The 23,941-nt window shown below is 40.0% G+C and overlaps 3 protein-coding genes and 1 long non-coding RNA gene across 5 annotated transcripts; 2 read left to right on the top strand and 2 right to left on the bottom strand.

The window, feature by feature from the left end:
* The first annotated feature begins 678 nt into the window (after nucleotides 1–678).
* Nucleotides 679–14,573, top strand: rimkla (ribosomal modification protein rimK-like family member A). The gene is made up of 5 exons (XM_067527347.1): nucleotides 679–1,774; nucleotides 5,961–6,191; nucleotides 7,549–7,635; nucleotides 8,880–9,083; nucleotides 9,769–14,573. Exons 1-5 carry the CDS (start codon nucleotides 1,612–1,614, stop codon nucleotides 10,287–10,289), a joined length of 1,206 nt encoding a protein of 401 aa, XP_067383448.1. The 5' UTR covers nucleotides 679–1,611; the 3' UTR covers nucleotides 10,290–14,573.
* On the bottom strand, nucleotides 14,506–20,662 carry zmynd12 (zinc finger, MYND-type containing 12). Its single transcript, XM_067527348.1, has 8 exons — nucleotides 20,523–20,662; nucleotides 18,030–18,159; nucleotides 17,498–17,669; nucleotides 17,226–17,395; nucleotides 16,894–17,016; nucleotides 16,706–16,799; nucleotides 16,055–16,185; nucleotides 14,506–14,941 (listed from the first exon to the last, which is right to left on the bottom strand). The coding sequence occupies exons 1-8, from the start codon at nucleotides 20,660–20,662 to the stop codon at nucleotides 14,810–14,812; spliced, it is 1,092 nt and encodes a 363-aa protein (XP_067383449.1). The 3' UTR covers nucleotides 14,506–14,809.
* On the top strand, nucleotides 19,481–21,607 carry LOC137139708 (uncharacterized). The gene is made up of 2 exons (XR_010916383.1): nucleotides 19,481–19,618; nucleotides 21,455–21,607. It is a non-coding gene; the product is annotated as an uncharacterized lncRNA (long non-coding RNA).
* LOC137139707 (epithelial membrane protein 3-like) lies at nucleotides 20,911–23,863 on the bottom strand. Of its 2 annotated transcripts, XM_067527349.1 has the most exons (5): nucleotides 23,644–23,863; nucleotides 22,677–22,764; nucleotides 22,474–22,576; nucleotides 22,204–22,344; nucleotides 20,911–21,612 (listed from the first exon to the last, which is right to left on the bottom strand). In XM_067527349.1, exons 2-5 carry the CDS (start codon nucleotides 22,752–22,754, stop codon nucleotides 21,437–21,439), a joined length of 498 nt encoding a protein of 165 aa, XP_067383450.1. In that variant the 5' UTR covers nucleotides 22,755–22,764; nucleotides 23,644–23,863; the 3' UTR covers nucleotides 20,911–21,436. The 2 variants fall into 2 exon arrangements, with proteins under 2 accessions (XP_067383450.1, XP_067383452.1); XM_067527351.1 differs by lacking the exon at nucleotides 23,644–23,863 and having other exon boundaries at nucleotides 22,677–23,066.
* Nucleotides 23,864–23,941: the final 78 nt, after the last annotated feature.

The raw sequence follows: 23,941 nt of genomic DNA, 5'->3' as shown, positions 1-23,941 counted from the left end.
TGTCTTCAAAATAAATTAGTTTTTAAAAAGACAACAACCCCTTACAGACCAAGAAAAGGGTTGTATCATTCTTTTTAACGTTTTGTGCTCTAGGATTGACCAGAAAATAAAATGCTGCAACAGAATTAGTTTAGTTGGGTGCTTTTGCTGTATATTTCTTGGCATGTTTGCAAATTATCATCATTACTATTATGCCGAATAAGCTATTAGACGTTTCTGGTCGTAATGTATCCATGGCTGTGCGAATAATTATCACTAGATGACTTTGATGCCGCAGAAAACTAAAAAACGTGACGATTCGCGGGCAAGTTCGGGAGATAAAACGACCGTTACATCTAAGCGAACTGACACATGGGTTGCGATGGTCAGTGGAGTTACTGATGTTTAAACTGTGTCCGATCCACCGAAACTGAAAACGTCTGTAAACATCTGTAGGTTACCTCGGACCGTCCCTTTCTTTTCATGGACAGGGAGCGGAAGATCACACGAGAAGTGGGTCACTCGAATAATTTCGCTCCATTATCACATGAACGTGTTTTCCGGCTGCTGAGCCGACATTGGCACTCTCGCCCTAGGGTGGCGCAGTAGCATCTGTTTAAATGTTCTTTGTGAACCAAACGCCTTACAACTGAAGAAAAGAGAAGGTATGTCGCGTCTTCGGTTAATGACGACCTTGTTTCTTTTCCTGCCACTTCGGCATGGAGACAGCACTGTCGGTATTCGCCGACCCTCCCCGCACCGTCTGGTCTGAACCGGTTCGGATTGTGCGCGGTCTCGTGCGCACTGCAGACTCCGTGCATTGACAACGGCACTCCGCGCGCATCCACTAGGGTCCCGCCCTCGCATCTGTTTAGACCATCCTCATTGGTCAGCACTTTCGCGGCTCGCCCACACTTCCCGCCTGTTGTTTGGTCAATGCAAGAATGTGCGCGCCGTGATTGGCTCGTGCCCCTCAGTCCTTTTATTTTGGGGCAGACCCCGTTTGCCGTGCACGGCCACGCCGTGAAAGTGGAGTTGTAAACGAAGCGCGTGCACTTTTCAGCACCAATACCTCGTGGATAGCAGCCAAGCGAAGCACGGAGGCTTTGCTTGGTTTGTTGTAAAAAACAGACGATTTGCAACGCCATTCAGTAGCTGCGATCGCCGATAAACTTTATTGATAGTTTCGAGCCGGCAAGCGGAAGATAAACGACGGTACAGCTTGAGCTTTGTTTGCCCCCCCCGGGCAAATCGTGCTAAAAGCTGCATCTTCAGCGTCTGCGGGTTAGAAACTGCGTTATTTTCGGTTTGCTTGTGTCGAATTTGCGCGGGCTTGGTTAATCTAACTGCGCCTCAAGTCGACTAAATGGCTACAAATGAAGGGAAACAAAGGTGATAAAGAAGATTTTTCATCCTAGCCGGTTCGGTCCAGAAAACGGTTGAGTCGTGGTCCTGTTTGAGCCACATCGCAACCTCATCGTCCCGCTATACGCAGAGGTCTCCATTGTGTGAGCATCTCTGCTGTTCCGCTGCCGCCCAACCCTCGGATCCCGCGCCACCACCACACACCTGCCATTCCCCGCAGTTACAAGTGTGTTTTCAGCCGGATTTCTAACCTTTCTTGAATCCACAATGTGTTCTCGTGTTTGGTTCGTGACCGACCGGCGTATCAGCCAGGAGTACCCCCAAGTTCAGATCCTCCGAGCGCTGAAGGAGCGCTGCGCCGACGAAGATGTTGAATTCCGCTCTCTGTACATGGACCAAATCGTGCTTACGATCAGCGAGGGGCAATTGGGTAACTATAACACTGTTGTATGATGTATGTTTTAATCTCTGTAAGCTATTGGTGGAGTGTAGATGTATTATTTTGAGATGAATAGTGCTTCGTGCTGTTCACAAAGGCAGTGGCAGGCGGTTATTGTTAGGGGACTAACGTTACACTGCCGTAAAGCAAGTGGAGGGCTAGCCCTGTCTGCCTGTTAGCAAGGAAGCGGAATGCACAGCCGTGACCGCCTAACCCACTTTCCAGCTAACGTACCCTGCCTCCAGAAGAGCAGCGACGATGCTTGATTTAATTTAGCCGAATACGTTGCGGACACGAATGAACGTTACCGCAGCACAAACGCAAAAGGGAACAGAAGCATGATGATTACCGTTATAGTATAACGCTAGACATTTGTTAAAGAAAGAAAAGACCTAGCTGATGTAATTTTACTGAACGCTGGGTCGCTCGAAGGTTGAGGTCGTTACCATGTGTGGCATTGACACACATTGTAACGTGGGCTTTTCCTGTCAAAATAGCGTAGATGGGGAAAGAACACACTATTGCACGCGCGGTAAATACGCGCACGCGCAAACATGGTTCAGACTCAGAAAGAGCGCAAAGACTGAAGTAACTGATTGTTAAAGAGAAATCAACAATTAACCATGCATCACCGTAATATATAAACGGTGTTCGGGGGGGGGGGTTTGTACATCTGTTGTTGTATCTGTTCTAATTTATCTAATTTGGGATGACACATCTCCGTTGCCATGTTAGAAAGTACCACATTGTTTATCTCCTATTGCCTCCCACAAGTCAAATTTAAATGCGCTGTGCATAGTTTCATCTCAGATTATTATGATATGACAGCATTTCACAGTTTTGAGTGAGGAGGCCTTGATAATGTGGTGGTAGTCATAGGGACCCTGAACAAACAGATATCCATAGAATTTGTCAGGGTTCTGTGAAATGGAACAGTGTCATCAGATGAGAGGAGTGTTAAGTTAATTAACACATAAACATTGTAGGCTGGCACTGGAAGAGGCTGAGTAGTGATAATAGGATAGGGGTGAGACTAGGCTGCAGATTCCATTTTCTTTATATTGTTGTATTGACCCTGCTCTACAGTTTAGTCATAGCAAAGCTTTATAGCAAACACTGGGTTTCAAATGCCATCAAGGAAATGGTGAATGAAGGACTATACATGAAAGTACATGCATCTCAAATGCCATTGTACAGCCAAATATATATAAACATATCCTGGCATTTTTACATACTATTTACTACATAAAATAGCATTACAATACAGTTTCTACCATGGCGAGATAATTTGACCAAGAAATTGGCTAATCATTGAACAGAATAAGCTGATAAATCCATTTACCAGCCACCCTGAAAATAACAACATCTTAGCCAACCTAAATAGGCAGGCAGACACTTGTCTGGACCTGTAGCTTAGCAAGGTAGGCGAAACTTCAGCAAGGCCGTTAGCATTACCTGTAATCCATGTTGGTCCCAAGTCTGCACATAGTAAACGTCTTCTGAACCTTGGTTTGACATCACAGATTAACAGCTAGTGGACAGATGGGCCACACTGCAGGCTTGGTGCAGAGGAAGCTGTAGAGTACATACATGTATACATGTGGTCTTATTACATACTTGTCCTTTACACCGAGCACTACAGAATTTTTTTGAATTTGTGTTGCGGTGGTTCTTTAGTGGGGTTTTTTTGTGTGTTATTTGTTTTTGTGCAGAGGCTGGCTGTAACAAGGCAAAGCAAATTTTTTATCTTTTTTTTTCTAGATTTGAAGGTCATTTCCAATGCAACATTAAAACAGAGATTGGGATTATGGTCACATTGATTTTAATATTCATAGTTTATACGTTTATAAGCTATAAGTTTATAATCTTGCATGCATACACTTTTAGGTTGTGTGAATGTGGGGTCGTGGGGATTTACATAAATTCAGTAAGGGCAATAAAGTAGTTAAAGTGGTTCCATCATCATGTTTGTGCTAAAATACATCAGACCGTTAATGACTGTTGCCTTTCTGATTTTCTTCCTACTGGTCAGTCTACATGCCCACTACATAGTTTTCAGGCACATGCACATCAATGGCTTACTTTCTATTATGTACAGTAAATACTGTATATACATTTTATTGTGATGTTTTATTAGGATGTATTTTTAAAAAAAAAACATAACCAGAACATGGTAGAGGTGAATTGCTATTATACGTGTCAAATCTGTTCCCTCCTCTCCATATACATGTATAGTATTTGTACTTAGCCATACATACACTTAAGTTTATCATCACCCAGTCTGTTCATCCTGATGCGCTCTTAGGTTGCATGCCCTGCTAAAAAATCTTAGTCTATCTTTGTTTCCTCTCATCTAGGGTGACAAAATAACACCAGTCATGAGTGAAAAGCTTTGGCACCAGCTAGTGAATCTGCCATCTGTGTTTGGCAAACATCAAGCCAATATTCTGTGCAAATCTTATTCTGTGACTAGTGAAGACTAGTGTATGTTAAAAATGTTAGATTTTAACTTTGTAGAAAGTTGGTGTATAGTGTGTCATGCCAGCCTTATTCTGACCACTGAAATAGTCTTACTTTTGTCAAGTCTACCCTGTTTTCTATGTCTCGTACAAACCACGCAGAAGTAAAATGGCTGATCAGTGGTCAGTTGAGATGTGTAAACTGTCTTTTTTAAATAGCTCTCATAAGCGATGTCAGTTTGACTTTTAAAGCCATGAATTTCAAATAACAGTCAATGTGGATAAAACAAATTTAGCATTTTTCTGTAATGTTTAAAGACATAAATTACAAGATGTTTTCTTACATAATGTACAGTGTAGTGTTTTTTACTATGCTTTTCTCCCCATTGTGTGCTCACATGTGATTGAATTCACGTTTTGCACCCATAAGGTTTCAGATGTCTGTCCCTACTCCACTGCTCTACATTGAGACAAAGTAGTGCATAGTGTCAGTGCATCAAAAAGGATATCTCTTTCTCAGTCAACAAGGAAAACCGAATTCATGCAAAAGGTAAAAGAGCTGGAAGCACTGGAGAGGAGTACTGTATGGAGATATGTATGAAGATATGGGCAACATGTAAATAATCATATCGGCAAACAAGGCATATTCCAAATTCAGGCTTTGGAGCTGACTACTTCTGCTCACTGCTGTAACCCAGCCAGCTGTCAGTCAGAGCTGTGTAGTGTCAACTACACTGTGTAGTGTCTCCATAAGGAGACTGAGCTGTTCCAAAAATCACCAACCTTTTGCAAAATATTTCGAGCTAGTCTTTAAATTTGACTTGTAGAAGGTGATATTAGATAATCAATGTGTTACTTTCTAACATGGCAAGTAGAGAAGGCAAGCTATAGCACAACAAAAATTGGCTCATTGTTCTTATTCTATGAGTATGACAGGGTTCGTACGGGTGCCTGAAATCCTTGAAAATGCTTGAATTTTAATGTGGTTGTATGTCGTTCACAATAGATAGCAGAGCGACTGAATAGTTAGTTCGCTTAGTAGGTGAACAAATAAACTAAAAATGTTACACCTGTCTGCATGTGACTGATCGGTCAGTCTGTTTTTATGTGTGACCCCGCCACCTTGTAAAAGTAGAATTCATGGCAGAGCTGTTGTATTGGATTGTATTAAATTGGTGGTCATATTGTTATGCCTAATGGGTGCATAATTTCTTAGCACAATACAAAGACAAACATCCCTACTTCTTACATTTTCAGTAACACATTTATTAAAAATTGTTTGTCAAGTGAGTGTGTTTATTTAAATTATGAAATTAATTTTGGTTTATAGAATGCCATCTTTTGAATATATTTTTTGAAAGTGTTAATCATTTTCGGTATTTATCTATTTGTGCAAATATCAAATTGGCACAGCTGTAAAGTACTGAGGAAAAAGTGCTGGAAAAACTGGACCTTGAAAGCGCATGAAAAGTGCTTAAATTGGACTTTTTAAAAGGTGTATGAACCCAGAAATAGAAAGGACTTATATAAGCGTTCTGTCCAGTGTTTTAAAACTTTGAGTGACCTGGAAAACTCGATATATACCGGTTTCAAGTCCTTTTTTTAATAATTTGCACACCCAGTTGATAAACTGTTAGTTTCAAATAAACACAAAATTTTCCCCCACCTCTGTTCTCCAATCACACCTCCTTCTATTCCACCACAATCTCAACCTGCAGGTTTGCGAGTGGAGCAGGAATTGGTGACGTCTTATCCACAAGTGGTGTTGGTGCGGGTGCCTACACCCTGGGTGCAGTCTGATAGTGACATCACTGTGCTGCGCCACCTGGAGAAGATGGGCTGTCGACTAATCAACCGTTCCCAGGCCATACTTAACTGTGTCAACAAATTCTGGACCTTCCAGGAGCTGGCAGGCCATGGAGTGCCCCTTCCTGACACTTTCTCCTATGGTAAATGGATATTCAAGTTTTTGCAGTGATAGACGTTTTTGTGATACAAAGGGATTGCCTTGTCTTGGTCAATGTTTTGGAAGGTCCACAGATCCAGTGAACTATGGAATAGTCACCTTAAGCAACATAACTGCCGTGTAAAGCATGTTTGAAATTTTAGTGACATTAAATGCATCCCAGGCTTTAGTCCATATGTATCTGCATAACAGATAAATAAGCGATCACTCAGACAATCACTGCTTGACCACAATTACTCAAACACAATTACATGTCATATCTTCATAGCTGCCCACTAAACCATTAACTCTGTATTTTCACAAATATTCTAACAACAGTGGTTTTTATCCACTCTTGAAGAAGGATATGTGGGAGGGCTGCCGTCACACCACAAGCCAGATTGATACTTTTATTTCTTACAGTTTAAATATCTGAGACAAGTAAAGAATGGCAACCAACACTACACATTTTCTTTATATTTTCAAAAATTTCAGAGCGCTGTGCGAACACCACAGTAAGTGAAAGGTACAGTTAAAGAGAGAGAAAGAGAGAAAGAAAGAAGGGGGAGGGTTTGGCCTACATTCCATTCGACTCTCTGCACAGTAGGCCAAGCAATGAATGCAGAGTGGCTGGAGAGCTTATGTAACACCCCACCCTGTGGCTCTCATGATTTGTCAAAATAAAAAAAAATACCATTGCCTCCTTTCTGCTCTCCACCTCAGCAGCTTATGACATGGTTAGGCTCAAATTTGGTGTCCACACTTTCTCCTCCCCTATTCTCTCTGTTTCGTTCCCCCTTTCCCTGAAAACACATGTGAATCTGTGCATCTGGAAAAAGCCATGTGATGGGATAGTTGACATCTGTTTCCTTGATAAAATGCCAGATAAGACCAGACATGCAAAAAATGGAGAAAGGGAGAGAAAGAGGGGAACAGAAATGGAAAGAAAAAGGGGGACTAAGTTATTAAAACTTACATTTTACAACATGCTTTTACACATTTTTTTTTAATCACTTCTCAAGCGAAAGGAGAGAAATCGAAGCACATCTGTTGTTACAAGCTGCCGTTGTGAATCAGTGTCAGACACGGTCAGCTGCTCCACATTAATGTTTCCTTCAGTGAATGCTATGTTCCTGTCTCATGAATCAAGCTACAAAATAAATATCCAACAGTAACAATATCTAAACTAACTACATTGCAGCCTTGCTGTTTTGAGTCAGTTCTGTTGCCATAGCAACATGCTTCATTCCTTACCCCTTCCTACTTAGTTGACTGTAATGCGTAAACCATGCTATTAAAACAAGGACAGTTCATATCTCATATCGTACCTCTGTTTTGTTTGTGTGCATGGGATTTCCCAGGAGGGCATGACAACTTTCGTAAAATGATTGATGAGGCAGAACCCCTGGGCTACCCTGTGGTGGTGAAGAATGCACGCGGCCACAGAGGTAAAAGCATCAGTTTATTTCTTTTTGTGAATCAGGTGTATTCACTATACTATGATGTCATGTACCCGCACTATTTTTTGCTGAGTTTGTACTGTAAAAAGGTGTGCCATTATGTCTTTGTCTCACTATGCTGTCAGTCTGCACACATCTAAAAAGTCCAAAAGCAGCATCTTCTGAAATTATACAATTAAAATCTGTGTACTCTGAATTATGACAGAGGTATCCCAGAAATCAAAGTACTTTGTGCAACAGACACAAAACAAACATTTGACTGCTAGGTCAGTCATTTTTGTCTTTATTTGGAAACAGTTTCTCTCTTTTTCCTGGACTCAAAGGGGGCAATTGTAGAAAGTTGGGGCCTTGTCATTAAAATTGTGCTGCCTTGTAATCACCCACAGTGTTGCTGACCCATTAGCCTTTCCCTATTCATAGTTATTGACACTTGAGTGGATCTGCCATTGTGTCAAAGAATAACAATGAATCATGCAAGCTCAGTCTGCCATCAGAGCACATTGTTAGGGAAAGCAGCTGTTGATCAACCACTAACTTGATGGAATGTAGCATCTCAAGTAGTTTTGTCTTTCTCTTTGTGGTTGACCGTTAGCAGTAGTCATGGGTTTACCCAAATTTAAATTTCACACACTCCCCCTGACGAGATATGAGGCAATTTAATTCACAACACGGTGTATACCTTCCATTGCACATTCTTCAAACGTTTTAGTGTCATCAGTACAAATTAGTTAGGTTTACATGATTCACTGAGTCACAAGACCATAATTCCCTGTGTGCCTTGTTTTTGACTGCCTCTGGCCATCTTTTCCTCTTCATGATGCTACCAAGGGATTGCCTTGTCATCTTGTTTGGATTGTCACTTATACACGATGTGCACGTACAGACACAGCAGTCACATGATTTTCCCTGGTGCTGGATCAGAGGGCTTGACAACCAGGAGACAGAGCCAAGCAGTTCTAATTAAAACGGGCATCTTCTAGCCTTTGAGAGAAAATATTATGTGGCTGCTAAGAAGAGTGTCTTGTCCATTATATGCAAAACAGGAACTGACATGAGACTTAGTCAGCTGAAGCACCTGCTTGTCAGCAGAACTTTGAGGAAGTAATACAATCTCAACTAAGATTACACACAGTCAGACCCTGCAAATTTGTTATGTCCAGCTGCAGTTATCCTGACAGCCTGAAAACTATATTCACCTCCACCTTTCACCTTTAACTCCTTCCTTCTCCTAGGCAAGGCTGTGTTCCTGGCACGAGACAAACACCACCTGACAGATCTGTGCCACTTGATCCGCCACGATACCCCCTACCTATTTCAAGAATATGTCAAGGAGTCGCATGGCCGTGACGTGAGGGTGGTCCTTGTGGGCGGACGTGTCATCGGCTCCATGCTACGTTGTTCCACTGATGGTCGCATGCAAAGCAACTGCTCCCTGGGTAGGCAAAACTAGTTACTTTCCAGAGTAGGATCGATAATGCAAAATTTAGTATAATCTGAATCCTTTAATAATCCCTAGTACAAAATCACATTACCCTGTATTATCCTATTTACTTTAACTTTTGGTAGTATATTTGCTACATATATTTGTACTTAACTGCATGTTGACAGTATTTAAGGGTCATAGCAACTTTCTAAATATCTGATGACACTCCATCTGCTTTATAAACCAGTTTTGGGAGTCTGCTCTAAATCTACAAGCTTGTCCTGAACCTGCCCTAGAGACAAAAAGTGACCAGCATTCCAGCTGATGAGACTGATTTTCAGTGTCAGAGCATGAGCCGTGCTGGTGTGGCTGAGGCTGTAATGCACTGGGACATATCTGGGACATCAGTCATCAGATTATTTTGCATTTATGTAACAGATTGTGTTGACAATCCCGTTGACTATTTTAGTTTTACAAAATAAAATAATTTAAATAGAACCTTTTGTCTAAAATATTCTTAACCGCTGTGTATTTACTGACTGCTGTTGATTCATAAACGTGATTTTATTATTATTATTTTTTTTAGAAACTTGATAAAAATTTAATTGTTCTTATCCTCGGTGTCATATATTGTGATGTCAATGATCATCATATTTGATGATTATTAACCAGCTTGATGTCTCTCTCTTCATCATTAGGTGGAGTAGGTATGATGTACCCACTGAATGAGCAAGGCAAGCAGCTTGCCATTGAGGTGTCTAACATCCTTGGGATGGATGTGTGTGGCGTTGACCTTCTGCAACTCAATGATGGCTCCTTTGTGGTCTGCGAGGCCAATGCAAATGTGGGCTTCATCGCCTTCGACCAGGCCTGTGGCATGGATGTGGCAGGCATAGTTGCTGACTATGCCCTGTCAATGCTCCCCAGCCGTCTTACACGTAAGATGTCCTTGCTCTCAGTTGTGTCGAGCACCAGCGAGACCAGCAGTGAGCCTGAAGTGTGTCCTCTGCCCACTGGAAACGGTTCGCTTCCAGAGGCCGTCTGCAACATGAGTGTGGGTTCCACTTCCAGTGAGAGTGACCCAGAGCTGGCCGAGCCCACCCAGTCATCGCCTCGCCAGTCCAAAGCCCCCATCCTGCCCAATCTCCCTGACCTCCCTGATCCGGCCTACAACTTCAACACCCTCCTCGCCAGTGAGATCAAGTTATTGACTGAGTGAGATCTAAACAGCTTCATGCACATACAAACACCACAAGTACATATTAATACACACAGACATACATGTACGCATGACAACAGACATTCCTTTTAAAAATATCAGCATATCAGCCCAAAAATGTAGGGTGTCAAATGCTAAATTAGAGCAGAGAAAAACAGAACACATGTACAGACACAACCACAGAAACACACGAGCCTTCTCCTACTAACACCCTTAACAAAACGAAGATCTGAGGCTGCTCCCCTGACGGTCCTCTCTTTAAAACTTTAATCCTATACTGCAAACCCCACTAGCCAAACTTGGTTTACACTGCAGGATGGTGGTGAGTGTGAGAACTAGTAAATGAGACTGCCAAAGTGGCTACTTGTTTCTGTTTTGGAAAGATTTGAGGGTGAAGGTGACTGTGTTGTCGAGTATGTGTGGATATGCCATAAAGGCATACACCTGCAATGTTTTTATCCGCACAATACAATAACATTATTTAAAGGAGGATTTGTGATGACATAAAAGGGTTTCCTGCTGAGACTGTAGCCAGGCTTGTTGTATTAGAGGCAAAATTAAGTGTTACTTTTCAAGTGGTTAGTTCTTGGGAGAGAAATTCATCCCCCAGCTAAGCACATTATACTGTCAGTTCCAATGTAGCAATGTGGTGCTCCCGGCAAAGACACAGAACAGGATAGGGAATATTCTGCAGCATTAGAAGTTGGAGGAATTTCATGTCAAGCTAGATTGCTTTTTTTTTTTTTTTTTTAGTAAAACTGAAATGAGAAATAATTCACTCTTACTACATGACATATGTTGTAAATCCAACTAAAACATTATGTATACTCAATGTTTTTTCTTTCCAGGCTAACGCACACAACTCTATTGAGAGCCAAAGTCATGACCTCATGTAACTACAGTCTCTCAGTGGTCTTTGTGAATAACAAATACTATTGAGATTTTTTTTCCTTAATCTAAAACAAATCACGTGTGAGCTTGTGCAAGGGCTCACGTCTTTTATCAAGTTGAAACATTTGGCTTGTTGATGTCTATGGCTTATGTGAAATGGCGTTTATGAAAGGCAGCTGAAACACAAATGATAATTAAACAATGATATTAGATTGGTTTTCAAAAAACAACAACATTGCAAGCATTTTACTTGTATGAATACATCAAGCAAATCACACTACATACTGTTGAGAAAGGCTGGATTTTCAGTGGGTTTTTAATGGGGTTTTCTATCTTTAGGAACAGAACCCGGAAGTCCAGCTTCACTTTGGCTTTCCACAAAATCCCAGTTTTTAATCACTTAAAATAAAACTGGAGCTGCTACGCTGACAGTGAAAAAGAGAGATGTTGTTATGATGGCTAAATAAGTTTTCTTTTGTGCTTAAAAAAAATACTGTCCAAACATATTACATACCCATAGAACCAGAACATAATTGTAATAGCATAAAAGTTAGATTCTCTGTTCACTGTGAATGAAGCAGTTTGACAGAAATGTAAACAACATGAACTGAACCTGTGCAAGGTAGCTGAGATTACATAGCAGTTCTGTTGGACTCAAAACCTGGAATATAAAAGAAAATTGAGTGTTACTTGATTTCACATTTCTTCGACAGCTTTTTTAATTGGCTTTACAACATTAGCATTTTGCTGCTTTTTTTAAAAGTCATTCAATGTCTAGCACTTTATGATAAATAGATGCATTTTTTTTTCCTCACTCAGATGACATATTTAGGATACGAGACGGCGTGTCAAAGCTGTGTCTACACCTACAAGCAGAATATACCTCAAACATGATATCTCACTGCCACAGAATGACATATATATTCATAAATACAGTACATATCAGCCAGGATCATTGTGGTTTTCAAATGGGTCATTTCAAAGTACAGATTTACCAGCTGTTGCCCTCTCTTTGTGTATAGAAACTAAAAAGGTAGGTGGGTGTGTGGTTTTTTTTTTTTTTTGTTTTTTGTTTTTCCTATTTAGGTTGTGAATTAAATTCAGTGCATACATGGGTTTGGCTAGTGAAACTGGAATGGCTAAAATACCTGCCAGTGTTGACAATTTCATAAGCTATTTTGGAAAATTGTGCAGACCTGCAGTTTTAAAAGGTTGAAATTAAAATTTGGTGCTAACAGTTATGGATATGGTTAGATATGAGTTCACATTCATGATTTGTACATTTTACTTTTATTGTTTTTATCTTGTTTTTTTTATATATAAACATGAAGTAATCTAACCCTCAAAATATGTTGGCGTGATGTCCAATAAAAAATGGAAACTATATTTTTGCTGTCTCATTGAATAGAATGTAAAAACATTTTTCTATTAGAAAAGGGATTTCACTGGCCAAGAGCTTATTGTTTATATTTTTTCCTATTATTTTCTTCCTGTAGGCCTACTGAAATAATTACTAGCATAGAGGTAAGGAACACTAGGGTGACTAGTGATACACTAGGGTGCAATCATATAGAATAATTTGCAGCTCTGGGGAGAAGCACAAATGTAAACCCTGAAGTTTTTCCACTTAGTGTTTAGGCTTGTAACCCTTTCTGTTGAACACAACTTCAGGGAAGCAGCCTAGATCTCACTCCTTACCCCAAAAAGTAAAACACATCCATCCATGCTAGATGTATCAAAAACACACAAGCAGACACACAAACAACAATGAAAAAAAGGTTGTCAACTACAGTATAAAACAGTGTGGTGTATACCATGGTTAACATGCACTTTTTTTCCTTGCTTGTTTCTTCCTAATTTATGGTATTTTTAAAGAAAAAGTGGTTTGTGTGCACTAATATTGTCTCAATAAAGTGAAACCGCTGTGAAGCTTGACTTTATTTTCCGTTTTTGTGGGGCAAATTTACTGTCTGGAACCTAATAGGGGCCTGCTCAAGGGGGCCAAATACGAGCCCACCAGACAACTGGATAAGCAGCTTTTAAGTCTGCTGTCAAGTGATCACAGTGGCTCCACTGACATAATATTGTTGTCTGGTATCTATATAATCAAAGTATCTGACAAACTGTGAAATCTGCCGATGTCCTCACTCCTGACATGCAATAGCCATAGAGCTTGATCATCAAGTCACATACCAACATAAAAGCTTATATGGGTGAACTATTTCCAGTTGTTGTTGTCCCCTAGTTTTTGAAGTCTTTGTCTTTGTATTGAAGCCTGCGTCATTCCACATTGTGTACATAAGTGTAAATCAAAAAACATATCCTATCAAAGCATTAAAATAGCCATCCATATGAAAGATTGAATTGTTATTTCTCTATTAACTCCCCCCACCTTTTTTAATCTGTACTTTATATATCATCCATGTGGACACAGGGCACATCTAACCATTAAAGGGTCACAATTTCTGGTTTCTGATGGGAAAAGTGATTTGAGAATTATAGTTGAGTCAAGGTCCTGGATAATTTTGTTTGTGCTGGATATTCATGGACTAGTGTCAATAATACCACTGTATTATTACAAGGTGTGCAAGCTACTGAAAGAAGCAGGAGTATCACGAAGTAGTGACACAGGGAAGAAAGATTTAATGTATGTAAACCATGAAATTATTTAATGTGCACTGGCCTGTGTGGTGTGCGTCCAGCCTGGAACAAATGTGTGGGGAACCTCGGGACTAGTCACTGTGTATGACAACAAAGCAGAGCACAAGGTTATTATTTAATTCCAAACTGCTGCTAATGTATATTTGGCTCAAAAGGTAAAAAGGGAATCTGAGGAAATCCAAGTGTTTCCACACCTTGATGCCTCCAAACAAAAACGTATTTAAATGCCAAAAAAAAAAATCAATTGTTTTTTTGCATAATACAGTACTAACAACACTACTAGTGACATTTCAAGAGTGATTCTTTGTTTTAAAAGAAAAACAATATTTCCAAATTGTATATAATTGTAGGATTTTACAGCAACCCATGAGTAATTTTTACGTCAGCGTGTTTTTAAACAAACCTGAGGTTTGCTTAAAGGTTTACAAGAGGAAAAGGATGTTGACGATATCTGATCTTTTATTATGTCTGTATATGGTAAATTGATGAGGCAGTTCTTTTGCTGCTTGGTACGCAATTAGCCAATACAAAAGGTTTCAGCCCTCACCATTCTGTTTTTTATCATTCTGACAGTGTTAAAAAATGGATCCCAAAATCATGCCATTCACAATGTGCAAAATGATGTAAATATATACCCCTCTTTTTTAGATTAAATAAAGATGACTCATTATTCAAAACCAATGAAACTTGTCTCCTCGTCCTTTCAAAAAATATATAAATTCAAATTTGTTTTTATTTGCTTAAAAAAATGTAACCAAGTAAAGATGATATTTTCTGTTCATATTAATTTTCACTATCTGCCTAAAATACTAATTCACAGCATCTGGATAAACCCATCCTCATAAACTTTTTATTTGTTACCAGTTCAGCAGTTTCTGCATTTACAAGGGTGAATCATCTTGATGCTGTACAGATGTCCTGATGCAGCAGATCTCCAAGCAGAGCAGGGAGCAGGGTTGGTACGGTGACTACTCAGAACCAGGATGTGGGTCTGTCTGTTGACCACACACCAGCTGCAGCAGCCCCTGGATGGGTTCTGTCAGGTCATGGTTTGGAATCAGCTGAATAGCCTGCAGGGCCGTGTTGCCAAATTGCAGTGCCTGGCACACAAAGACAAACGGAAACAAACCGAGCAGCTGCAGCTGTTTGATTCTCCAGGGAGAGTAAAGCTGACTTACATACAGTAATATCACAGAGAACTGGACCGCAACCCGGCAAATTAATTTACCCTTATGACAAGCTGATCTGTTAGGTTGTTACACTCCCCTTTGTAATGTGTAGTTAAAAAACAATCCGGAGACACAAGCATTCACGATAGTCTTAAGGAATCTATTTATGCTAAGATGGAAACATGAATAATACATTGAGGTTTGCAATGAATTCCTGGCTATTCCTACGTCTTAGGACTTGTAAACAGCTGAGAACATGCACTGTAACTGCACGTGTTACTCGTGTTAGAGTGCTATATTACATGAACTCTATCAGTAGTAAGTACAAGGCAAACAAACATCTACTGTCTTCTCCATCTTTTCATGTAAAAAGAGTCTAACCAACATTGCCTAAGAACAACAACTGACATGACAACTGCTACTGTACATCCTTATAGTGATGTACTTTTCCAAGTACAACACAAACACAAAAACACTGAAGTCCTACTTAAACCCAAATTACCATCATGCATCATTACATAAAGAGACAAAATAAGGGGTAAGCACACCTCCACACCTAGATTTCTTTTTCTATAGTTTAATAAATATAAGAAAAAAGGAGACAGATGGACTTAACTGTAACCTTGTAGTTTTGTGGTTGTGTGAGAGCAAATCACTAACTCTATACTTTGACCTGCTGGTGGCGAGCAAAACTGATGTTTATTTTCACTGTGGAGATTAAAACACTCATGAATGCCTTGGAATAGCCTTCAAGAGAAAAAAGCCATGTCCTTATTCACAGCTGCCATTTTGCCATTCAAAGTAGGTATTTAACAACAGGCAGCAAGGGCTGAGGCTACTTTATCTTGGCCGTATGTTCCCATCCAACCTTTTTCCTGTCATGCCAACTACCATTAAATCTCCCCTCATCCTTGCAGCAATACCAATTAGAGATAATCCCATTTTGAGACAGCACTCCAAAATAGGCACATGAGCGGAAATAGGGAACTGTGTCAATGTGTCGCACTGAATCTTTAAAGCCTGTGAGATCATCAGGTGACTCACCTTTGCAGAGTCTCCTCCCAGAAACCACAGCATGGCCAGGCAGTGGGCCACCAGCGCAATCTGAAGCGAGTTTTTTCTGGGGTCATTCTGCTCAAACTCCAACATAGTTCTTAACAGTTCGTCAACTTCCACTTGAAAAATAAACGCAGATACAAAAAAAGGCTTTAAATGTCTTTAGCTCTTTTAGTATATCGCCATTGGCACAACTATACTATACACTTAACACTAAAAACAAATGGTGCGTGAGCATTTGATTAGCACTTTGTTTAACAGACTGGATTGCATTGCAGCAAACAGGCTTAGCTTTAAATGTAAGGCAGGCGCTGTGTTAGAGGATACAGAGGCGGATGCTGTACAGCCAGAGGTGTGTCTGCAGTGGTCTCTACTCAGCCATAAGCATGCAAGTATAAATCTGGGCTTTGGCCTTAGAGTTCCACAGCAAGACAGCTCAGCTAAATGTAGCTCTGCTGTTTACTGGGTGAAGGAAAAAATTCACTGGTGATGCATTTTTTGTTTCTGCACTGTGTTTGAATAGTAAAGTAGAATTTGAAAGATAGACAAGGCCAAAATATAGATTATTATATACATATAGATAAAGGCATGTTTGTATGTGACTTATATTTTGCACACATTTGATTTAAAAAGACAAACCATAAGAGGCCTCCAACAACATTTTAGAATTTGGGACATTTTGGAGGTGGGTCTTGAAGAGTTTGGTCAAATGGCAATGCCAAGAATCAGCCACCTACAAGATAAACAAAAGAGAATACGACGAAACATAAGATAGACCACAAAGCACATCCTGTAATCAAAAGTTAACCGGAAGGGTTTTATTTTACCTGAAAGTACAAGGACCGAGCAATCATTGTTTTCCCTTGTTTGGCAAACACGTCAGCCATGAGAAAGTAGCCACCACAAGTAACTGTACTATCCAAACCATACTCCTCACTGGCATAGTAAATCTAAAAACAACAGAAGCATTTGATTATTGTATCATGGGGTGTGTATATACTGGATACTGAGGATATCTTTTGTTGGGGAGTACTGTGGATCCTGAGTGATGCAGATCATATAAAGCTATTTACAGTATAAGTGGCGAGAGAATTCACTTTGCTCCTTAAAATGTCAATAATGCTACTGAAAAGTAACAGGTGCTAATTATGACACATACATCATTTGCAAAGTTAAACAAAGCTGCCTCCAGCTTCCCAGTCGCCATGTGGAGGCGGCCTAGGCTCCTCTGCAGCTGGTGGTGGACTGCATAACCACAATCTGGGCTCTTCAAAACCGCCCACTCTGCCTGAGACAGGAGCTCCGTCACAAGTGCTAGGTCACCCAAACCTACAATTGCACACACAAATACACATGCATTCGCCACTGCGTATGGAAAAGAGGGGGGACCCCAATTGACCTGAGATACCATTTTGTGCTCCCTCCTCTCACCCATGTTGGCCTCAGCTAGCAGCAGGTAGGCAGGGACCAGCTGGACATTACTGGGGCCATGGACATCTATGGAACAGCGCAAACAGAATTGGGCAGCAGGCAGGGCTTCTCTGTGTTTCCTCTCAGACAGCTTATTCTGAGCCACCAACCTGCAGATCTCAATTAGCTCCACCTAGGTGGGGAACAAAACACCAAATACAGTTTACTTTGTTACATTACATTAATGTTTCCACTGTAACACCAAATTATTAAAAACTGAAAATGGAAGTAGCTCTGGAAAAGCCCGTGACCAGATGACCAGCCAGAGTTCCTTGTGTCCACTGTGACAAAACCTGTATCATTTCACGATGTGCTAAAGGTTTGGATTTGGCAAATTAAGACACAGGTGGGAAACCACAACTAAAACTAACCCATTCAAAAAGAAATTCATTTCAAATGTGCTACGGCTTTTGGATAAATGATACTTTTGTTTGCATTTTGTCTTGACAGTGTGAAATGTAAACTAGATCCAAAGAACATGATGCACCCCCACCTTTTTAAGCTGCATTTCAATGCGGCCGGCCGGTTTGAGACTGTGCAGTGTTGCAGTACGAATGGGAACGAGCAACTGACAGATTCTCTCATGGATCCCCACCCAGTCAGCCAGCTGGTGATCTACATCACTGAGGTGCAGAAAGGTTAAGGTCATTTTACATTTCCAAACAGACTCCCAATTATCTTCAACCATCCTGGATCAGCAGAGTCCCTGTGGCTTTGTGTGAAACACTGTGGTGGCTGATGGTGCCTCAGGAATCAAACTGCTGATAAATAATAATAATAATTTAGTCAGCTATGATGAGAACAGTGGAGCTACAATTTAAACTGAGTTTTAACACCATAGGCTTCATTTAGATTGACATATAAGCCTACAATACATATTACTATTAACAGTGAATGTTTTTATAAGCCACAGCACTTCTAAGAAGGAATTCAGCTAGCATTACAAAGAAGCCTTTCTATCCTATCTATGAAACATCATGTGAGTGCACAGAGGGCATACTAAATTGTATGCCATTACATAAGTGGTCTGTAATTTTGTTCATCTGGCTTTCCTCTTCTGCCAAGTTTGGTGGAAACTGTCTTGGCTTTTCTTGCGTTTTTTCTTCGAAGGAGCATGTGTCTTCACTCCCGAGTATTTGTGTTTTTGAACCTGAGACTGGACACGTCACATCCACAGTAGCACTGACACAGCTTGTGTGTCTAGGCATATAAACACAAATGCACAGACAAATACATATGAATGGGTCTAATTTCTTGACTCATTCTTTTCAAATCCACCCAGTGTCCTTAACAATAAACAGTGGCCACAAACACTACACTATTGCTCGGTCAGCAGCCTGATAATATGTTTCTGCCTACCAGAACTCTGCTAAACCATCAAAGTATCCGTTTGAAAAAAAAAAACAAAACACATTAAAATATGTTTGTTTTGACAAAAGGCAAAAGCTAACTCAGGCATTACCTATCTATATGTACTACATTGGCTTGTATTTTTAGGAAAAACTGGTTTTCTTTCCCCGTCGACTTAATTTCAAGCCTAGTTGGATGCTTTTGGCAAATTTTTTTAAAAATGTAATTGAAGACATTTGCTTGTCTTGCAGTTCACTTTAAAGGCTGTGGAGAAACTGAGCACAGCATGGGGCAGTGAGAGACCGGCTTTCATGGCTCATCCCGCTGCATAAATTCCGTCCAGGAGGGATGGCGCTGCATGCAGCTCTCCGCTCTCCATAATGTGCCAAAGACGATTACACCAAACACCATTTTACGGTCCGCAATGGAGTCTGTAGATGTAAACCTACGCCAAATGAAATGCAGCTTTATATAAAATAAGACAATGTTGACCAGACCAAAATAATCGAGAGGGAGAAAGCAACAATTTACTAGCAGGCACACGGACAAAGAAAATCGTAGTGGTAATTTCATTTCCAGCTGTTCCTCTCCCTCCTGACGACTCAAGACTCTCCAAGGACCACTACGGCGGTAAAGGGTTTAATCATGTGATCCACGAAGGCCAGAGAGAAGAGATGGTGGCGAGCTGCTCGTTGGCAGCACCCATTGTCCGGCTACATAAGAGTTTCACTGGTGAGTATTATCCACTGGGTGTGTCAGCCACATTATGTCCTCGAGGTTTTGTTTTTGGCAAACCACGCAGGACAAATCGCCCAATAACTCACTAAATGGACAGAGTAGTTTGGGTTGTGCCTCCTAACAATTAAACTTTCTAATAATATGACAATTTCAGTTGCACTTCTCAACGATTTTAAAAAAAATTCTTGCTGATCTGTTTAGTCTACACTGTAACAAACATTCAGCATTTTTTGGGGGGTGAAACTATCTTGCCACATATGTACGCTGATCAGCCAGAGCTATAAAACCACAGACATGTAAGCGGAACTACAGTGATTATCTCGTTACAGTGTCCGTTGTTGAGGGGGATGCAGGTGGTTTTAATAATGTGGCCAATCAGTGTTACGTAGCAGACTGTCCGGTCACGTGTTAAGCTCCTTGCACCTTTTTTTTTTAGTGGAACTTTATTTACAAAGTAGAAAGTACAACACGACATTACTGTTTACAATATGTACTCGATGTAATGCACAAAAAGTGAGTAAAACAAATTTAAAATAAAAAATAATAAGTGAAGGAAATTATAGGGAGGCCATATTTATCGCATAAATCTCTAGTTCTCGCAAGCAACTTCAATGATGCAGTATTTTTGAGTCCAGCTAAATTGATATTTGTGTGTCGTAGCGGTCCTTCGAGAGTCTCCCCCCTGACACAGTCACGTGAACTCCTCGTTGCCTGTGTGTTGCTGTGAAAAAACATGGCGGACACTGCCATCTGGCGTCCTACCGTGGGCATGATTTGACCAAAAGGAACCCAACCCTTGACTACTAATAGCGTTTGAAAAGGATTTTTCTCAAAACAGCTGTCTACATTTTTCAGAACCTCGCGTGTCGCGATTAAACCGCTGGATCCGATATCTTACCAATAAAAGGTGACCAGACACTTGCTGCATTGCAAGTGCGCTTCTCTCTGACAAAGTTCACACAACTTTTCCGACCCTTTAGGCAAGGCAAGAGGGGTAATCGTGAATGTGGTCCTGGACACTCGACGTTCAGCTTCCATTGTTAGTCAGATATCCGCTTCAAATCGAGGAAAAAAAAGGCTGGTTATTTTTTTTTAACAAAACCTGACGAGACTAACGCTACTATTGGAGAAATCGTAAGTTTGCGGTCGCTATGGCAACGGCGTACTGTGGGCAATGCCTTCCCATAATAAAACTAACTTCATTATTGCAGTGATAGGATGGAACTAAACACTATGGTCTATACTATTACAATACACGCTCCAACAATAAAAAATATATCTCAGAGGCCATTTACAGATTTATTTTGTATCAAATGGAAATTAATATAAAAACAAGGTACAACACATAGACTAGTCTACATGTAAGGGCTTGCTCACATTATGTTTCTATGTAATGCATTTTGTTAAGCGTAACTACAAAATATGTTCGAAATCTCAGTATTAGTAAAAAAATACATATAATGGCCATTTTCATTTTGCTCAAACACAAGGTAATTAAAGTGCACAATAAGTCTTACTGTGCTGAATGAATACATAATGCTGCTTTTCAGCTAAAATGACTTGCAGTATAGGTCATCAGAAGGTGAGCATTTTTACCTATACTTTGGACTGATGACTTGGGCATATCCAATTATTTCCTGTAAGTTCTCCAAATATACAATTAAAAAAACTTAATTGATGCCTGAGAAAAACCCAATACAGGCACTCATCACCCTCCAACTCCTGCAAAACTAACACTTGTGATTAACAATAGGTGAAGTCGGTATCTTTTTTTTCATCCAATACTGTTGTATGTTGTTTTCGTCTTTGTGTTCACTCTTTCTTGCGTAGGTAGATGTAAATGACACCACTACCCACCAATATTGGGACACACACCCAGGCCAGAATGAAGCAGTAGCCAAAGTGTCCTGAAGTTAATTCTCTGGGGTCCTGAAGGATTTCCTTATTGTGTAATGTGTAGATTAGAGCTGCCGAAAAGGCCATCAGGCCTAAGAGAAAGCATATGAGATGTCTGTTTTAGCAATTGAATATGTAAAAAAAAAGTATGCAATGTTTGTAAGCTCTTTGATTTCATACTGAATATAAAAAATAACAAGCATGCATAACGATGTAAAAACATTTTGTTGAGACTTGATATCTGCAAACTGTCGTAGTGTGTGTTGCTCATTCAATATATTCAATGAAATATAAGTATGACCCTTTAAAAACAGATTAGTCTAAACAGACTCATTTGGTACATCCCTGACTTAAGGTAAAGACACTGTACTCAATGATTATCATTATCTGAAGGTGTGTTTTAGTTGTTTGTGGTACAAATGTATATTTCTAGAAGTATAAATTAAAGTGAAACTAAAATAGTTCTGCAAGAATGTTTCGGATTCTTCACCACCAACAATATATATATATTTTTTTTTAACTAATGTTATAGTTCTCGTGCACTTAAAGGGCCATGTTTCTAAAGATTGAAGTTTTTAGATTTAGAATTCTTCCTGTCTCATTTTGGTAAAGCAGGCAACACCTTCAATGATCTTGTCACACAGAGACATTTGGTGACACATTATTTCACATCCCTGTGTTACCTGCAAAAAGTTGACACAGCCCTGTGAAATAGAAGAGTCCACCCTTAGACATGGTGAACAGTTGACCCAGGAACACCAAGAAGGAGACAGAGGAAAATGCTACAGAGAGAACCATCAGAACCTGTACTGCCTGTAGCCAATCTGCAAAGGGAGAGCATTTTAATATGCAAAAAAACATTCATAGCTGTCAGATAATTCCTGTTAAAAAGAAATGTTCATGGAAAACTGCTTTTATGGAGGTCTGCAAAATAAAATGAAAGGCTCCCTCACCAGTTTCTTTTGAGGATGCGCACAACCAGGTTCCTGTGAAGTTGTCAAACCTACAGTTGTACCAAAGGTCTGAGTTCTCCATGCCATCCCACACCCACCAGGACTTAAAAGAGAGATTTGATAAAACACACATCCTTTAACTGGATATGTTGCGTCAAATTAATCCAGTTAAACCAAACAAACGTGATAAATATGACCATTACCTTTTCCATGGTTGCAATAAAGAGCATGGCCAGTGTGATGAGGTGCAGCAGGGTCACAAACAAAAGCACATACGCCATTTTTACTTTCCTGCCAAAAACAAACCCACCATTACAGTTAGCAAGAAAACAGTGGGTGGCCAATTTAATATGGTTGGTTGATGATTCCACAATAAAAATCAGTGACGGGGATCTTTCCTACTTGCCATTGAAACATTAAGTGGAACATCTGAATAGCTGATCAGAGCCTACTCTGTGTTGTGTACGACCTAAAACCCAGAGCAAAAAGCAATGTCTAATGACTAACCTGTGTGTTGCCATTATCCATGACATGTAAGAAAAATCTGCCACGATATTAACCCAATAAACCCCTCCACCCTTTAAAGTGGTTAATGTTTTCTTCATTTTAAATGCATGAGTTTGGAATACAAGTTACATTTAGATTTAATCAAGGCAGCTCTACTGTAAACGCAGAAAATTAAATTCTATGGTTAAGCCTGTAATTGTGCTGACAGCATAAATACATCGTATCGGACCTAGTGACAGTAATCTTAAAAAACAATATGGAGATATGTAGAGACAAAAAGACAGAGGGAAACAGGAAACGGGTAAATTGTGAAGATCTTCACAGTAGGAGCTGTCCATTTTAGTGGGTGGTGGAGTCATGGTAACTGCCAAATGATTTGATTAGACTAAATTTCATCCGTCACAACAAAGTGATTAAAAGGTAAAAGCAAACAGTTCTAAGAAAATCATTTTGATATGAGAAACAATTTAAAAATAAAGTACACTTATTACAAACAAAACATATATGTTAGCTAACATTATCTTCTATTGCAAGATTTTTTTAACAGAACTTTGCGTTTGCACATCACTAAAGTGATGTGATGCAAGAACAATGAAGTCTTTTAAATTAGAAATTTATATTTATTGAAATTCCATGAAAAGTCAAGAAAATGCCTTTTCTTACCGAAGGTAATGGCAGTTCCTCTGAATCAGATCTCACGAGCAGTTTCTTTGCTCTACAACATTGTGCCCCTCTTGATGGTCCTCTCCTTTCTATTTTTGCCACACCCCCCAGTATTTTTTCAAGAACTCCTTCCAAACTTTCCAAGGAGGACGCCCATTTCCTCTGAGCTGAACAGAGCTCCCTTTTGCTCTGCTTCGTAGTCCTCAAATACAACATTACACTCTGAAAAAGACCCAAATGTGACCCACCCATGGGCAGTGCAGGAACGTAAAACCACATGAACAGACCTCTTCTGCAA

Source organism: Channa argus, chromosome 13, assembly GCF_033026475.1.
Source record: "Channa argus isolate prfri chromosome 13, Channa argus male v1.0, whole genome shotgun sequence".
Taxonomy (NCBI): Eukaryota; Metazoa; Chordata; class Actinopteri; order Anabantiformes; family Channidae; genus Channa; species Channa argus.
The sequence above is the reverse complement of the archived record's forward strand: the minus strand, read 5'-3'. Positions and strand labels throughout refer to the sequence as shown.

Excerpts from the sequence above, each read along its gene's own strand:
- rimkla (XM_067527347.1), top strand. The coding sequence starts at position 1,612 with ATGTGTTCTCGTGTTTGGTTCGTGACCGACCGGCGTATCAGCCAGGAG. Across the intron at positions 1,775-5,960 it reads GATCAGCGAGGGGCAATTGG|GTTTGCGAGTGGAGCAGGAA; the intron begins GTAACTATAACA and ends CTCAACCTGCAG. Across the intron at positions 9,084-9,768 it reads GCAAAGCAACTGCTCCCTGG|GTGGAGTAGGTATGATGTAC; the intron begins GTAGGCAAAACT and ends CTTCATCATTAG.
- zmynd12 (XM_067527348.1), bottom strand. The coding sequence starts at position 20,662 with ATGGAAGCTGAACGTCGAGTGTCCAGGACCACATTCACGATTACCCCT. Across the intron at positions 17,670-18,029 it reads TTGAAATGCAGCTTAAAAAG|GTGGAGCTAATTGAGATCTG; the intron begins GTGGGGGTGCAT and ends TTCCCCACCTAG. Across the intron at positions 17,017-17,225 it reads TGTTTAACTTTGCAAATGAT|ATTTACTATGCCAGTGAGGA; the intron begins GTATGTGTCATA and ends TGTTGTTTTTAG.
- LOC137139707 (XM_067527349.1), bottom strand. The coding sequence starts at position 22,754 with ATGGCGTATGTGCTTTTGTTTGTGACCCTGCTGCACCTCATCACACTG. Across the intron at positions 22,345-22,473 it reads CGCATCCTCAAAAGAAACTG|ATTGGCTACAGGCAGTACAG; the intron begins GTGAGGGAGCCT and ends CTCCCTTTGCAG. Across the intron at positions 21,613-22,203 it reads GCTGTGTCAACTTTTTGCAG|GCCTGATGGCCTTTTCGGCA; the intron begins GTAACACAGGGA and ends GCTTTCTCTTAG.